The sequence below is a fragment of the Schistosoma mansoni genome, chromosome W, assembly GCF_000237925.1.
Source record: "Schistosoma mansoni strain Puerto Rico chromosome W, complete genome".
Classification (NCBI taxonomy): Eukaryota; Metazoa; Platyhelminthes; class Trematoda; order Strigeidida; family Schistosomatidae; genus Schistosoma; species Schistosoma mansoni.
In genome coordinates this window covers 19,980,690-19,999,199 of record NC_031502.1, presented here as the reverse complement: position 1 = coordinate 19,999,199, position 18,510 = coordinate 19,980,690, and the positions used below count along the sequence as shown (strand labels likewise).

Below are 18,510 nucleotides of genomic sequence, written 5' to 3'. Positions count from 1 at the left end.
CGCGTATATAGCCTCTGCCAGGGAAGTCCTACTCACTTCATTCTCGTGGAATTACTGTTGTTTACGAAATTGAGAGGACGAAAAGCGAATGTTCGGCAGGAGCTTTAGCCGGGTTGATGGACACAGAAAATACACCTGATTCCAAACCAATGGTGCACATGGGATCCAGTATCCTGAGAGAACAAATGGCGAGTGAATCAACCGTTGGCCATCGGTTAGCATGGGACTGCATCTTCTCACGATGCTCCACTGCCCTGTGGATCAGATCTCTCGGTCAAAGGCTCCGGGTAAGGCCCCCTAAGAAAACCACCTGCTTCGGTTTGGGCACCTGGGCAGTATCACATCCCTCACACAAATCAAATGATTTGTGTGGCGCATATATATCTGGTGTCCCTTTGTACCAATATTTATGTGTTTAAATAAAATAGCCGGGAGTAAGTGTTAAAACTGTCTTTTGAGTTGAATAACGTTTCTAGTTTAGAAGTTACTTATCAAACGGTGAAATTTAACTTAACTAAAATTTCCAGTTACATTTGACAGTTCCAAGAAGACTAATGAAGATACTTCTGAAGTTTTTAGCTTTTTTAAAGGTATATATATTTGTAATACGAAAAAATAGAATGTTACATTTACACCATCATCTTAACAAGTAAATTACATACATGTATATAATATTAATAATTGAAAAAAAAATCAAATATTTATACACGGATTGATTATAGTAATGATAAATTGAAAAATAAACAGAAAAGTTATTCTCTTTTATGAAATGCATTTTAAAAATAAGCAATGATATAAGTAATGACAGACAGAGAGAGAGAGTAATACATATACATAGATTCACAAAGATACATGTATATAGTCAATAAAAACACAATATGAAGGGATAATGTGAAGCTTTGATCGTCTGAGTGGAGTAAGGCAGTGTGTGTGTGTGTATGTATGTATGTATAAAACAACAGCGAAAAACAGAGAAGCAAGAGAACGTCTTAAAAAAGAGTCAATGAAAACAACTTATGTTTCCACTAAACGGAAAAAGTTTGGTCCACGGGATATATAAATATCTGAGTAGGCAACTTCTTGTGCTAATTCCACAGCTCCTTGTTTACGTAATAGTAGAATTGTATAGAATTTTGAAGCAGCCTTGAATTTGATGTTTGTACAAGCGAAAAAAATAAGACAAAATGAGTGATAAGTCAAAAACAGTGATATATATATATATATATCAATAAACAATAATTTCAAGTTGTAGAAACTAAACTAGATGTTGACAGATTGTAGATGAATACGTTTGAACAAAAAACAAGTTAGGCAATGATGATGCACCTTATTGCCTAAATATAAACTGTTTATCACCTGAATTTTGAGTTAAACTAGTGGAATAAGCAATACCATACTCTTTTAACAGAAGAATGGCTAGAACTTTTGAACTAATCTCGTTTGAATGCACATAGAGTTGGGAAATACTAACTACTGTGAAATAAACTGACTAATACCCTCAACTAATAACAATTGAATTTTAGGGACTTCAACTACACTGTATCCTAGGCTAAGATTATTGACTTTAATATCTCATATCTTAGTATACAACCATCGATTTAGTTACGTTACACTGATCACTAGTATCGATGATATACAACAAAACCATAATTCCTGTTCTTATTCGAAATAAAAATGAAGTCATACACAGAATACTTATTGTTAGTGTGAAAAGTAATGTAAATAAGTACGAAAAAATATTGACTGATCACTTAGTAGTTAGAAGCATCATATTTATCTAATGCTTCAGGGTCGATCAAATTAAAATGTGGCAGCTAGTGTCTCAACATCATTTGAACTATTTTTTTTTGACACTAGGAGGTTGATGAAAGTAGGTAGATAAACCTTTCAGACCCAAATTTCATGCCAGTTAGTGAGAGCAATTGCCCCCAAATGCCCTGGTATGGCCGAGAGTGGGGAGAGTCCGCTCTCCCTCTCGAAATCCTTTCATATTGCCACGCGTATACAGCCTCTACCAGGGAAGTCCTACTCACTGCCTTCTCGTTACGGGGGTGTTGCTTACGAAATTGAGAGGACGGAAAGCGAATGTCCGGCGCTTTAACCGGGTTGGTGGATACAGAAAGTTCACCTAGGGGAGTTGCAAAACCCTGATTCCAAACCAATGGTGCACATGGGCTGGCTCCAGTATCTTGAGGGAACAAATGGCGTATGAATCAATCGTTGGTCACCGGCTACCATGGAACTGCATCTCCTTACGATGCTCTATTACCTTGTGGATCAGACCTTTAGGTCGAAGGCTCCGGGTGTGGGCCCCAAAGAAAACCACCTGCTTCAGTTTGAGCTACCGGGCAGTATCACAGCCCTCACACAAATCAAATTAGATTTGTGTGGCTCATATGTATCTGGTGCTTCCTATTACCAATATTCATGTGTTTAAATAAATAAAATAAAAGTGAGAGCAATTACGGTATATCCACAATCTTGGAAAAAAATAGATATTTTACGGTCTGGGACGTTATCAATGAGCTACTATTTTTTGGAACAATTAGACAGACCAACACATTTAGCAATGTAGAATCTCGAAATTTTTCTTTCTTCTGAGCTATAAATATTCAGAAATAAACCAGTCAATCATAGAGGAAGATATTGTATACCCCAGTGTTCATAAAGTTATTGACTATTGATTCTGGTCATCGTCAGAGAGGTGGAGAATTCCTTGTTATTCACAAGACATATATCGTAAATGTATTCCTCATTGAACACCCATTTAAAAACAGTAGAAATTTCTCTACAACTTAGTCAATCTGCATGAAAAGTGTGCTCCATATTTTGAGTAACACAGTAGTAATACACTATTCGGTTGCCTAAATGAAACTTTATAAGATGGAGTTTGAGCCACCAGCATTTTGTGTACCTTCTACAGGTGAAACACGAATTTCCTTTAAATATACCATTATATATGCACAGAAAACATATTTAGAAATAAATAAATAACAGATTGACTTACTTGCTTCTTTGTATTACCATGACATAAACCTTGTAATGTTAACGGTTCATTCCAACCATATTGTTGTTGATGTACACGTAACATACGTAATAACACTTTAGAACGTTTCTCTAAACGACGTTCCTCAGCTGTTTCCAATGGTAAACCATCAACTGAAAGAGGAGCTTCAGATCCAGGAAAACCACTGCCAGATAATAAACCATCACATGTTCTACCATCATTTTTAAATACATTTTCTAATTCATTATCAACTTCATTATCAGCTGCTGCTAATTCACGTTCTAATGCCAACATATCAACCTGAAGTGAAATTTCAGAGGAGCAAAAAAAATACTCTAGACATAACCAATGAGTATTCAAGAACAAAGAATATTTGAATGAAAAACTGCTTTGCAACATAACCTTATCATTATTTATTATTTATTTATTTAAACACATAAATATTGGTACAAGGAAGCACCAGATACATTATGCACCACACAAATCTCATTCGATTTGTGTGAGGGCTGTGATACTGACCACGTGCCCAAACTGAAACAGGTGGTTTACTTAGGGGACCACACCCGGAGCCTTCGACCTAAAGATCTGAGCATCGTGAGGAGATGCAGTCCCATGGTAGCCGGTGACCAACGATTGATTCATACGCCATTTGTTCCCTCAAGATATTGGAGCCAGCCCATGTGCACCATTGGTTTGGAATCAGGGTTTTGCAACTCCCCTAGGTGAACTTTCCGTATCCACCAACCCGGTTAAAGCGCCGGACATTCGCTTTTCGTCCTCTCAATTTCGTAAACAACACCCCCGTAACGAGAAGGCAGTGAGTAGGACTTTCCTGGCAGAGGCTTATCATTAAGGACTTAATAGATATCAGTCCATAATTATTGTATTATAATGGTCAAGATAAAGTGAAGTAGACAATATTGGATGCTAAAATAATGAACTTTGGACATCGATTGCAGTTTAAATACATCCAAAATGTGTCAACTACAAATTCGAAAGAGAAGCAAGAGCTTTCATTGAATAGTTTTAAGTTTAATATAATAATGTAGTAAAATATATCATGTAAATAAAGTATATAAAATAAAAGTTTATATGTCAGATTAAGATAATAATAATAAGACCGGAATGGCGGTTTGTAGAGACTGTGGTAATTTTGGTAGTTGAATTCATAAGTCGGTCTAAGCTAGACCACCATTGAAAACCTGGAAGCACTAAACGACCGTCTCGTCTTAGTATGGTACTCCTCAGCAGTGCGCACCCACGATCCTGCGCGTGGAACTTGAACCCAAGACTTTGGGTTTCGCGCACAAGCGCAAAACCTCTAGACCAGTAAGATGGTATCCAACGGTGGTAATGATGTCTAATTTCAATTGATCCATGATTTTGTACAACCATTCATCCATTGTCTGATGTAGGTACTAGTATCTACCCAACACAGATCGGACTCAATTGGTCGCGGCTTCTCACTAGAACTACAGGAAATCAATGTTGAAGCTAGTCACTAGTGAGCACATTATGATTATTATCAAAATGGGAGTTTTTGGAGACTGTATCTCCATTAGACAATGGATGAATTTATTTATTTATTTAAACACGTAAATATTGGTAAAAACGGGCACCAGATATATATGCGCCACACAAATCTCACTTGATTTGTGTGAGGGCTGAGATACACAAGATCATGGATCGATTGAAGTCAGATGTTAACGCCGTTGGATACCGATTCAGTGGTATAAAGATTAAGTGTTCGCGTGAGACCGAAGGTACTGGGTTCGAATCCCACGAGCAGGATCATTGGTGAGCACTGGCTGAGGAGTCCCATACTAGTGCTTCCAGGTTTTCAATGGAGGTCTAGCTTAGATCAACTGGAATTTAACTATTAAAATATAATATATAATAGGTAAAATATTGTCAGAGTAATTATGATGCATGTACAAATGTGGAATGAAGAAAAACAAAGAGAAATATACGACAGTAGTAGAAGGTAAGGATTGACAACATGTGATTTAACTCTGAGATCCAGTTGTGAGTCAGAAAAATTGAATATAGGACTTTAGTTTAAATAAGTTCAGTTCAGTTTTCAACCACTATATCACGGTTTCGAAACATACCTACATCCACCTCTATGTCGGTAGACGAGTAGTGGCAGTAGTAGTGTAGTGAACGAAAACTTCGGTACATTAAACCAATTTATTGTTTTATGACAAATCACATAGTGTCTTTATAAAATATGAAAATTATACATTAAATACATAATTTGCACATTTCCCACCAGTTATCCTTCACATACTTCATTATTATTCCGATCGTTCTACATTTTCTTTCCTGTTCTCTCTATTTCAATCTTCTGGTAAGCATTTCACCACCTATTCCTGATACATACTACTTAGATCTAACACACACCACAGTATTAGTAGTGATGGAATCATTATTACACACACACAAACACATAGATAAAATCAAAGTGTAACTGAAAACCAAACACATAAAGTTATGTGCTAGGTGTAAGTGATATGTATATAATTGAAAAATTTAAATTAGACTTATTAAGAGATTTGTGTAGAAAATTATGTGTATTTATACTTCGGAATGAAATAAATGTGTTTCTAAATTCGTTTAGTATTGTTTACTTGTATCTTACCATTGTTATTTAGGACTGCAATTAGCCAGTCTATTATCGGCATACGTGCATTCTGTGCGGACTCCCTCGATATTAACTTAATTCACAAGCTTTATTGGCAAAGATGGACAGTGGCTACCAGTTGAATCCAGTTTGATGCGCGTTTCATCTTACTTGTGACTCGCAAGCTGAATGTACCTGCATCTGAGAGTTGATATTCACTCTGGGACTCAAACCCATTACCATCTGCTTCACACGCTATCGCATTATCCACTCGGCCACTGAGTCCTGATAGCCACCTGCTTGTGCAGTGGGGGTGAAGTTTTAAATTCACCTGATGTTGTTTACTTGTATCTTACCACTGTTATTTAAGACTGCAATTGATCAGTCTCTTATTGGACGAAACATGCATCCTGGATTCCAATGCTAGCCACGATCTATCTTTGCTTATAAATATGTTTCTAGTTTGAAGGGTGTGTGTGTGTATTTTAAAAGCTTAAAAACAAGTATAAATCTTTTCTTGTCATATACCATATTGATAGATGGATATGATTTTGTTAATCTATATTACTTTCATTTCATTAAATTTGAAAATATATTCACTTTGTAGGGGGTTTTAGAAATTTTCTACTTGTATACCTTTAAAAAGATACCGTTTCTTAATCAATAATTAATTTTTTATTGTTAGCTTAATTGAAATTGTACTGTGGCGTGGTCTACTTATATCCATATATAAGTAGTATATGGTGTTGGTCAGACATAGAATGTATTTTGGCAGAAGATCGATAAGGAACGAACAGAAATGAAGTGCAATCGATACGAAAATGCATGAACAATGAAATCAGAGAAGACGGACTGATATTTGCAGAAGGAACAGTGAAGATTGAGACAATTGATTGTTATCTTGCACATTAACTGTTCATTGTATGGTTATCAGAATTTAGTGAAATAGTCTGTAATTTGTGCTTAAATACATTCGACTGTCCCCAGTCGTATTCTGTTCACTACAGTACGAGTTCATGAAGAGTAAAAGAGAGTATGCATATATAGATATACAACTCAATAACGATATCGAACCTAAAATCTTTGGATCTTACGCACAGAGTAAATGACTATTAAATGGGAATAAAATAGTTTATATTTACCGATTGGTGATATATAGCGATAATGATGTCAGTTAGTCAGTCACAACGTAGAACTTCGTATATACGTACATCAGTTCGAGTTGCCATACCACATTAGCACAGAGATGCCGTTGTCGATTCAAATCCCATATTGGTAGAAGTAGTAAGAGTATAAGCAGTAATCGGAAAGATTAGGGTTTGAAGATGTTATTCAAGGAGTATAATCCAGTGAAATAAATTTGGAAAGAGAAAAAAAATAGAGACATGAAGAATTCAGAAGATTAGAATTTCGGAGAACACAAAGAGTGGATGCACCTGAGCCATTGTAAACGATTTTGAGCCATACCATTCAAGGTCTCTAACCATCGATTGAAATCATCTCGCGAATCCCAACCAGGTAGTCTACACCTACCAACATGACTCAGTCCACTTGTCAGTGATTTCATGGATTTGTGCCACGTTTTGGTCTGACCGCCACTAGCTTTCTTCCAGCTTACTCCTACACCATGAAACATTGCACGTCGGTGCAGTTAGTGGTCGGGCATATGTAATACGTGTCCCAGCCATCTCAACTGATGAAGTTTCACTACTTCATCAATCGGTTTGCCATCCTTGCCTAGTACCCGTTTCCTAACAACTGCATTACTTACTCGGTGATCATGACAAATCCTATTTAAAAATGGACAAATCTCTAGAAACTACTCCCAGGTTATCTTTTGATAATTGTATCACTGTATAATGATTAATACTTTAATATTTCGCATACAATAAGTGTATACAATGCCTTAGAGTTTCTCAAAACCTACAACTTACTTGCATTACACTTGGTGGAGCTTCTGATAAAATACTTGGAGGTGCAAGATAAGGTGTTTCCGGTTCTACCATAAATGCTAAATCATCATGCATAGGCGGTTCATCATCAAGATCATCTTGATTATTATCGGCACCATGAGATGCTAAACAAAAGATAGAGAGAGAAGGGAGGGGGTGATGATGATATATGTAAAAAACAACAATACATATTCTATACATATGTGCATAGTATATTCAGAGTATAAGCTTTCACCGTTTTAATCAACGGCAGTGCTCATTACGGAAACGTTCTAAAATCTTTTCATATAAACTTTATGTTATGAATAGACATGAGTAGTTTTAATTGCAAGATGACTCACCACGACAAATGTTTTGTCTCGTGAGATTTCTGAGTCGCAACATCACGAGAGAAGAGAATAAACATCTATTCTTGAAAGACAAATCACACATGTAATTTTTGCAAATTGGCATAAACACGCACTAATATGCTCTTCCACTAATCCATTAACTAGATACTGGTTGGCATCTTTGGTTTCGAGCTACATTCCGAGTGTGAAGAGTAGTGACAATACTAAATTGATCAAACCGAAGTGGAACGGGGTTCAAACTTTTGGCTTAGTGAGTAAAAGTTAGGTGTCTTAATAACCTCTGAACCACCATCCTATGTTTATATATACCCACACACATAACAACGAACTTACTTGCAGGGGTTGGCCTGGACTGTTCACCATGTGAAGTAGCAAATGGACCTGATTCGTCTTCTGGGATTTCTGAGATAGGACCCAATTTTTGAGGTAATTGCATTGAATCTTTCATTGTTTCACCAAATTCAGAAATGGATACATCAGTAGACTGTTGTTGTTGTTGTTGAATACTTTGATCAAATGAAGTGTTTGGTTGTAAAGCCTGTTATAAAAGATAAACAACAAATAAAGAGAATGATAAGCAAGAACAATGCCCAAGGAAGGTTGGTAGGGATGCACAACAAGTCTTATAGTAATAAACAAAGTATTTCTAAAAAAGACGTAACTTTGTAGATTAGACGAAGGGAGGTCAGTTATAATCAATGTGGCACCTAATACAAATACATATTGCTTCTCAAATTGTTACATCATATAAGCATAATGAAAGAGGAAATTAACAACATCCATAAGGAAGTTACAATAATTGTGAAAAAGACTTAAGGAAGAACAACTGAAAAGAAGCAATATGATTAAGAAAACAAACAGTATGAAGTACTGAAACCCAAGATATAAAAAGGCTAACCCAAGAGTGAATGCATCTGTGTCAACAAGATCGGTTTCCAGTCGTCACCTAACTTCTGTTTTCAGTCACTGAATACAATTATATTGTGGACCTCAAACAGGCAGTCCTTTACCTACCAACATGGTTCGGACCAACAGTCAATAACTGTAGTAACAATCAAAATCTTGGAGCATGTAATAAAAACCACAAACTAGAAGCGCCAGTACCCAATCACATAACAGGAAAGGTCGATGAGGAAAATGGATTAAAAAGTTACAGAAGTCTCTATTGTAGTTCATAACAAAGATTTAATTAAAAAAGAACAACAGTAGATAATTTGAGGCGTTTATGGCTCTGAACATTCCTGAAACCCACTGAGATGTGAACAACTGGGGAGGGAGGAAAATAATACTTTTTTATAACTTAGTGTGTTGTTCATCAGTACGATTCATCCACTATTTATGTCATTATATTAATTTACCTGGACAAAAACACTGCTTTTACGATGATAGAGATCTCTGGTTCGTATGCGCAATACACAAGTAACTTTAGTATTCCACTTTCGTTTCGTCGATATCACCAACACGATAAGACTGAAAATGTACAATTTAAAGCTACGACTAAAAACTGAGATCCATGGTGGCGAGTACTAAGATCCAGGACTTGAGTTTCGTTCTACTTGGGAATCATCAGCTGGTTGTACCTGCACCCAAGAGTTGATGTTGAAGCGAATGGTACTGGGTACAAGTCCCAGGGTGACCACCAACTCTGGGATGTAGGTATGCCCAACTGAAGAGTCCCAAATAGGACGAAAATGGAGTTCTGGATTCCATTGCTAATCACTATCTATCTCTGCTAATAATGCTTGTGACATAATGGCAATGTCAAGGCAATCCGCACAGGACGCATATAATCCAAAAAGATACTGATCAGTTGCAGTGCTTAACATCACTTAGAAGATTCAAACAACCAGTACAAATTAATCAAAGCTACGGTTGCTTGATGAAAAAACTATAAACGTCATGACAATATCAGTAGTAATTAAAGCACTGAATACAAACACCTTGTCTAAAAGAAGGTTAGCACACTAGAACGAAATTACACACACATGCACATATATATTATTTGCAGATATTTTAATGTCAGTGACACATGAACATGTACATTTAAAGCGAACAATTATTGAAAGAATAATTGTTACCTCTGAATTGGTTAGCATATTCGATTGATCAGGAAGCGGTTGCTGTTGTTGGGTAGTTGAACTAAACGATAGATTAGATAGTAAATTAGATGTTTGAAAAGATTCCCCTGTACCAGTAACATCATCTGGAACAGCCTGAGTATATAAATTACGCATAAATAATCGTTGCAGTACACGTGATGGAATAGCACGACCAGGTAGAACAAATAATTTATCTACACTACCTGTCTCTTTCCAATGCATTAATTTTTTAGTCGGTGGTGCCAAATCTAATTGAGTTGTAATATCCGCGGTATTCTCCATTTGAGATTTCATAACTTCACTTGGAATTGACTTTTGTTCATCAACGATAAGTCGACGTCTACGTTTTGTTGCTCTATTATAAAATGGGTAATATGTAGAAAACAGTGAATATCAAACAAGCAAATAAATAATCTTGATTGATTTTATTTAAACACATAAATATTGGTACAATGGGGCACCAGATATATATGAGCCACATAAATCTCATTTGATTCGTGTGAAGGCTGTGATACTGCCCAGGTGCCCAAACCCAAACAGGTGGTTATCTTAGGGGACCACACCCAGAGCTTTTGACCTAAAGGTCTGATCCACAAGGCAGTGGAACATCGTGAGGAGATGCAAACCCATGGTAGCCAGCGACCAACGATTGAATCATACGCCATTTGTTCCCTCAGGATACTGGAGCCCATGTACACTATTGGTTTGGAATCAGGGTTTTCCAACTCCCCTAGGTGGACTTTCCGTGTCCACCAACCCAGTTAAAGCGCCGAACATCCTCTTTTCGTCCTCTCAATTTCATAAACAACATCCCCGCCACGAGGATGAAGTGAGTAGGACTTCCCTGGCAGAGGCTATATACGCGTGGCCATGTGAGAGCATTTCGAGAGAGAGAGAGAGAGTGGACTCTCCCCACTCTCGGCCGTACCAGGGCATTTGGGGGCTGGCACTCACTGAGTGCCATAACTGATGGATTAAATAAGGTTAAACTGTACTCGGTGAACAGTCAACGAACAAATACAACAAACAATTTATCAGTAAATAGTAATACAAAAAACTTCTAGATCTAGTGTGCAATTCGTTAAAAAAATCTGTGGTTTAAACTTTCACTTACTGATATACATAAGACTTCTAGGCATTTTTATACGTAATCTATTATTACATACAAGGTTAAGATTAACTGATATCTTGAGAAATTGCAGACAACTTGTTGACGAGTGCCATCTAGCATGAAAAGTAGGTCTGAGGTTTCCTATTGTCTCTAACGATCTAACATTAAAACAAAGGTAGACGAGCGATCCTAAGTCACTTAATTTAGTAACTGCAATACAGCTTGATGGAAAGAATTTACTCAACAGTAAGAAGTAAATAATATGACATCTAAAAAACCAGATGGTAAGTTCAGACTACTCGGTTAGGGTCAGCACGGTAACCCCTATCAGTGGTTGGAGACGCTGTGTAACCTGGCTCAGAATCGGTCGAAATGGTACGGATACATACGTACTTTACCTTACTCTAGAACATGAGTTCCAATATCCCTTCACGCTGCGGCGGATATCGGTGTGTTTATTCTCATACCTTGTATTAAAATCGACAGGATAATCGATGGATAACCTTCAGCAGGCAAAATGATGCAACTAAAACAATTTATCTCGAAAAAACAACTCATAATACGACTAGCGAGTAGAGCGTGAGAGACAGGAATAAATGAATCCATATATACCATGTAGATAAATATATAAATCGATGATCCATTGTCCAATAAATATGTATATAAGACCGTTTAAGCAATTAATGCTTGAGTAAGTGGTTTAGTAGAGAAATGGTGCGTATTCCAAATGCGGCTCACCATTTTCTGTTGGGCCATGGTCTGATTCCCAATTTGGTCGTATGAATGATTGTTGTCAAAATATACGTCCTCTCTATCCTCGTATGTGATGTAATACATGACTTAATCTGCGTTGATGAATAACGGAGTTAAATAAGTCAAATACGAGACTGGATTTAGAATACACATACTTTGAACACTCATTGATCTGGACAGGAAATCAGAGGGATGAAGCGAATAGAAGAGAGAGAAGCAGAAACAACACGCATTGGAGATGGCGGGTAAGCCAACTCGCTTTAATCAATATTTATAGTCAGATAAAAATAAGTTACAGACATATGATAAGATAAAAAATGTACATACATATACGCTCATATAGATATAGCCAGGGTTAATAAGTGAATAATTAACAAGATCAAAACGTGACTCATGATGGGTAGGTAAACTGAGTTGTCCAGATGCTAAAATAAGGTATATGGGCTTAACATATCAACCGACACTACAGTGAAATTAATATGTAGGCAGATACAAGCATAAAGCCATGCATACTCGTTTGTATAACCATACATATATGAAAGCTAATTAAGTGGAAGTATAGACCAATTATCAAGGATTAAAATAACGCTATCTGCTAAATAGGTTGATATGATGGTTTAGTTCATTTGATCCTATGCAAGACTATGTATATCGGTAAGGTTCCCATACTCTATAATACATATCATTTCATTGTCCTTTAGAACGACATTCTTAATATACAATCTTTTTCATCATTATTGCTTCCATATTATTTCGACTTCACTTCATCTCAACGTATTAATGTAGTATGGAAACTTGAACTAACGCACATATGTATCGAAGCCTATGCTGATTTTGACTGACTAGCTGATGCGAAGAGAGAGTTTGTTTTAACCAAGTGGTGAGCGAATAATCATAAAAGATTTTGATTACTACTATTTTGCTAATGTCTTTCTAAATCAATTGAAATAAGACTCATGTAATAATAATTACACTATTTATTTATTTAAATACATAAACATTAGTACAAAGAGGCACCGAATATATATACATCATTCGACTTCTGCGACGGCTGGAATATTGACCGGGTGACCAAACTAAAGCAGGTAGTTTTCTTAGGAGGTCAATCCCCGGGCCTTTGACCTAGAGGTCTAATCCATAAGGCAGTGGAGCAACGTTAAGAGATGCCGTTCCATGGTAGCCAGTGACCAACGAAAGTTCATGCGCCATTTTCCCCTCAGGATCCTGGAGTCCACGGGTACCATCTGTTTGTAATCAGCGTTTCCCAACTCCCCTAGGTGGATCCTCCATATCCACCAACCCAATTAGAGCTCCGGACATTCGCTTTTCGTTCTCTTAGTTTTGTAAACAACGCCCTCGCCGTGAGAAAACAGTGAACAGGCCCCTAAATGCCCGGGTACGGACGAGGGTGGGGAGAGTCTGCTCTCCCTCTCGAAATTCTCTCACATCATCACGCGTACAGAGCCACTGACAGGGAAGTAATTAAACTACAAGAATATTTATGTAATTTGGGACAGAAAAAAGAGAAAATAGTTTACCGTTTTGGTTCAACGCCTACTGTTGTATATGTTGCCTCAATAGGTGGTAAGGCAAACGCTTCAGATTCATTGCCAATTAAAGTTGTACTCTCTGTCATTGCAGTAACCCCTAGTCCAACTCTGGATGTTGTTGTGTCAGTTGATAGACTAGTTGGAGCAACAAATCCGGGTGTCTCAGAAGTTATCGTCATCCCTACAGTTGTTGCGGTTGCTGTTGTCATCAGCTCATTTACTGATGTTGATACTGTAGAAAAAGCGTCTAATGGTTTACTGACAGCAGCGGCATTCGGTATTAAGTCTTCATTACTCGATGTTGGAATTGGAGTGGCAGTAATGTCATCATGATGTAGATCAAAACGACCTGTGACCATATGAGATTCGATTTCAGATGTTAAATTTTCTAATTGTTTCTGAGCTGATGGATCTTCAAATATGCCATCAGTGAATAACGAATGAACAATTCGACCACCAAAATTCTCGTCATCATCATCCGGTTCAGCTGATCATTGAGAAAAAATAATGTTGTTCAGTAAATAAAATATGAAATGCAGCCGTGATAGTTTTAATTAATGAATGAATTTTATATGACCTGATGTTATGAAGACAAGTCAAATTTTATGTTTAGTATTAAAACAGTCTTAATTACAAATTCAGTGAGCTCCTTTTCATCATACACTAACAATCAGTAGAAAGCTGACGACATATGTTCTTCAACTCTCATTCACTCTCTTATTCAAGTTTAACAGTACTGAGATAAAACGAGAAAAAAATGGCTTAGTGTTGAATATACCCAGTACACGAGAAAGAATTTACATCTGGGTTTGTTATTCCTAAGGCGGTGAAATCCTCTAAGTTCACTGTTTAAGCGTTACTCTACTATAAAAACTTATTTTCCATACTTTTAGGTTTGATAAAATTTGATGAAATTAAATAATAAAAGGATCCCAGACACAAACCTAACCACTAAATTGGTCCAATAATAGTCTGATGTTCAATATTTAGGACTGTTATCATTCAAATTTAACAATGATGCTCCGGGCTACATAAAATTGTCATGGTAATGCAATTTGCGAAAAATACTTTTCAGAAGCCAACTGACAGCTAGTTGCCATGATCCAGCAGACAAGTAATTAAGTGAGAAAAATTAGCCTCTACATAAATACCATTGGTAGTAAGAATGAATCCTATAATAGACCAACGGCTTGGTGATCAAAATCGGCTTTTAATCAACAAGTAGCAGGTGGATTTAAACCCAACACTATAGCTCATCGGTTTAAGCATCCGAGTAGTTATTAACAGCCTTCACATCTGATGATGATCTTGGGAGTCTCATCAGCCCTTGTGGTCTGGTGTGTGACGAAATCTCAACACGGATACAGAAGGCTGATCTAGCTTTCGCCAACTTGCGTCATTTATGGCGTAGGCGAGATATCCGTCTAGCAACAAAAGGACGGGTTTACTGTGCAGCAGTTCGTTCCGTTCTACTTTATGGCAGTGAAACATGGCCGATAAGAGTAGAGGATATTCGTAGGCTACTAGTGTTCGATCATAGGTGTCTTCGAAGCATTGCTCGTATATCCTGGGACCATCGGGTAAGTAATGCAGTTTTTAGGAAACGGGTACTAGGCAAGGATGGCAAACCGATTGATGAAGTAGTGAAACTTCATCAGTTGAGATCACTGGGACATGTGTTACCTATGCCCAACCACCGACTGTCCCGACGTGCAATGTTTCATGGTGTAGGAGTAAGCTGGAAGAAAGCTAGTGGCGGTCAGACCAAAACGTGGCACAAATCCATGAAATCACTGACAAGTGGACTGAGTCATGTTGGTAGGTGTAGACTACCTGGTTGGGATTCGCGAGATGATAGCAATCGATGGTTAGAGACCTTGAATGACATGGCTCAAAATCGTTTACAATGGCTCAGGTGCATCCACTCTTTGTGTTCTACCAAATTCTAATCTTCTGAATTCCTCATGTCCCTATCTTTTTTTTCTTACCAAATTTATTTCACTGGATTATACTCCTTGAATAACATCTTCAAACCCTAATCTTTTACATAATGCTTAAACTCTTACTACTTCTACCACTATAGGATTTGAATCGACAACTGCATCTCTGTGCTAATGTGGTATGGCAACTCGAACTGATGTACGTATATACGAAGTTCTACGTTGTGACTGACTGACTGACTCACATCTGATGTGTGATACAGAACAAGATACATCAATATGTACTTGGTTTGGATAGATGTATTTAAGATGCATAACCACTTTTCACTTCTTCCCGAGCCTCGTAAGAGTTCATAGTTTTCCAAGTGTTTGAGATGTAGAATCCTTAAATACTAAATTCATAGGGAAACCAATTTAAGAATTGAAGAACTGATTTAAAGTGAAATGGGATGTAGAAGTAATAAAAAGACATCATTGAGTAGAGCAGACTTAAATCAGCAGTTATTATGTAGTTTGAAAACAAAGTAGAAAATCCCATAGTGGTATGCATACATAACAGCATTACAAGAATACTCTTACAAGTTAAGGCACATCGCTTTATTGCTGGCCCATTTTTAAACTTTCGGACTACGCATTAATAGTAGTGAACATCCACATTATCTGGCCTGACTCATACTACTTGTAAACAGAGACCAGCTACTCAACAAATACGTTTCATACTGTTTAATTCCATTTTAAAGTAATGTATGCCTGAACACCGATTACCACGACGCACTATGCTGACTAGTGTTGGGGATGGTTGGAAGAAAGTTAGGGGCGGCCAAACCAAAACATGGAATCAGAGCATGAAGTCACTAACTTCTAGTTTGAGCCATGTTGGTAGATGCAGACTACTTGGTTGGGGTCCCCATGACTATCGTAACCAATGGTTGGAGACTCTAGGTGACATGGCTCAGAATCGATCACAATGGCGCAGGTGTATACACTCTTTATTTTCCCTTAAACCTTGAGATCAAAATTGCTTCATATCTGTCTTTCTTCCTGCAATATATCCTTATATGCAACCTATCTTTTATATACTACCACCACTAAATTAACTACTATGAATTCGGTGTTCATCTTGTTGTGCTAACGAGGTATGACAACTTTGACCGGCGCATATATGTGCCTGGTCCTACGTTGTAGCTGACTGACTGACTCAACAAATATCTCTTTTTCGAGTGTCCAAGAATGTACAATTAACTTGTGTTTAAAACAAATCCCACTAAACAGGGCTTATTTCAGATTCATCTATAAATAAAATACATCACAACCTTGGACTCTTAGTTAAATTAAAACTAAATGAGACGGCCAAAGTACAGAATAAACGAAGGACTATACACAAATACGTATTTTTCCCCAGTGAGAGAAGTCCCCTGACCACATACATAATTCACACACCATCTTCAGGATAATATCACACAGATTTTTAAAAATAAAAAAAACAAACAGAACTTACCCAAAAAGTCATCATCAAATTCATTATCAACCATCCCAATATCATCATGATGTGTGATTGAATCAATAGACTTAATTGGTTTTTCTGCATCAGATAATCTACCACCCCGTTTAACATCGATTAAAGTGGCATCCAAATCTTGATCAGGGTTTAACGTGAAATCAGCATCATGATGCATTGACAAATGATCACTCCCACGATAAATACTGTCACCAAATGTTTTATCGCCTTCACGAATAATTTCACGACTTGATACTTCATCGAATGCTGAATCTCCAAAATCATCATCTTGTCGTCCTAGATTAATTTCACCAAAATCTTCACGCATAGTTATATCTTCCGGACGACTTTGATTTATTGCTATAGTGTTCATATTTATCTCACTGTAAATGGATGTAAGATTATTATGCTAAATATCACTTACTTGAGATCGGCTATAGTTGCTTCGAAATCATGAATATTCTCTGGTAAAGTGATAGCTGCGATAGCAGCTTCACGATTAGCTTCATCTGGAAGGTCGACAACGCCTGGACGAAATGCCATCTTAATTTTAACGAACGCCTCATTGCAGTCAGCCAGTAGGTATTTAGCCTTACGAGAGTAGATTCTCACTACACCTAATAATAAATGTCCAGACGTTCTTAATGCCATTTTTAACTTTGGCTCTAAAATTGCCTCGACGCTAGAACTGATATTTGTTTCGAAAACATGCGCCCTGGTAAGTTTTTTATCCCAATGAGCAGCTAGCCATATACGGGCCAAAGGACCCTTTTTGCTCAGTACAAAATGTGCATAGAACATTGTTAGGCTGAAAATAAGAAAATTAAAACATAATGATAAACCAAGTTTTATCTATCAAAATGTAGATTATTTCAAAATTGCAGAACTAAGAAATGTGAGTTGGATAATAAAAAATAATACCACTCAATAACTATACACTTCACAAACTAAGCATTACGGAAAATGTATAAACTTTGACCAAAAAAGGGTCACAAGCACGACTTAATGGGCAGAAATACGGATACTGATAACCTAGGTTTTGGGATAAATTGACATCAATTCAAATCGTCCCGCTTAGATTAGCCTTACGCAAGAAAAACCAAACAGTAAGAATAAAAGTCTGCATAATAGCAAAAAATCAACTGAAAAAGTTGAAAATGAATGAAAGATATAGAACACCATGGTGTTGAAAACTAGGAGAAAAAGGTTAATCATTCAGATCACCTTCCTGATAGTATTGATAAAGACCAAATGGATAGACGCAAATGTGTGTGTAGCTCTTCTAGGGTTACTGACAGTTCCAAGTCCGGGTAAAGGAAAAGGGTTTGTCATGAAGACATCAACCCCATCCAACAGAAACCAACATTGCTAAGAAACGCCAACCACAGTACACAATTTAAACTCTGCCCTCTGAGTTCAAGAATCTTCATTCAGAAGAATTATGACGCCTCATGGTGAAGAACGTAATTCTTCGGAAGTCACGAGGCCGATGCCCATTCTAACAACGAGGGCAACAATTAATATAGGTACATGGAATGTGCGGACAATGTGGGAGACCAGGAGGATCAATTGGATAGCTACGGATATGAGGAGATACAACTTGGAGGTTCTCGGAGTAAGTGAAACC

General features: G+C 37.2%; 1 protein-coding gene across 1 annotated transcript; it reads right to left on the bottom strand.

Annotated features, from left to right (window-relative positions):
• Positions 1 to 1,014: 1,014 nt before the first annotated feature.
• On the bottom strand, positions 1,015 to 17,684 carry Smp_148150 (putative cohesin subunit rad21; the record flags this gene model as incomplete). The annotated part of the gene is made up of 8 exons (XM_018788911.1): positions 1,015 to 1,143; positions 3,008 to 3,307; positions 7,565 to 7,707; positions 8,266 to 8,470; positions 10,011 to 10,386; positions 13,434 to 13,932; positions 16,884 to 17,266; positions 17,308 to 17,684. The coding sequence occupies 8 exons, from the start codon at positions 17,682 to 17,684 to the stop codon at positions 1,015 to 1,017; spliced, it is 2,412 nt and encodes an 803-aa protein (XP_018654406.1).
• Positions 17,685 to 18,510: the final 826 nt, after the last annotated feature.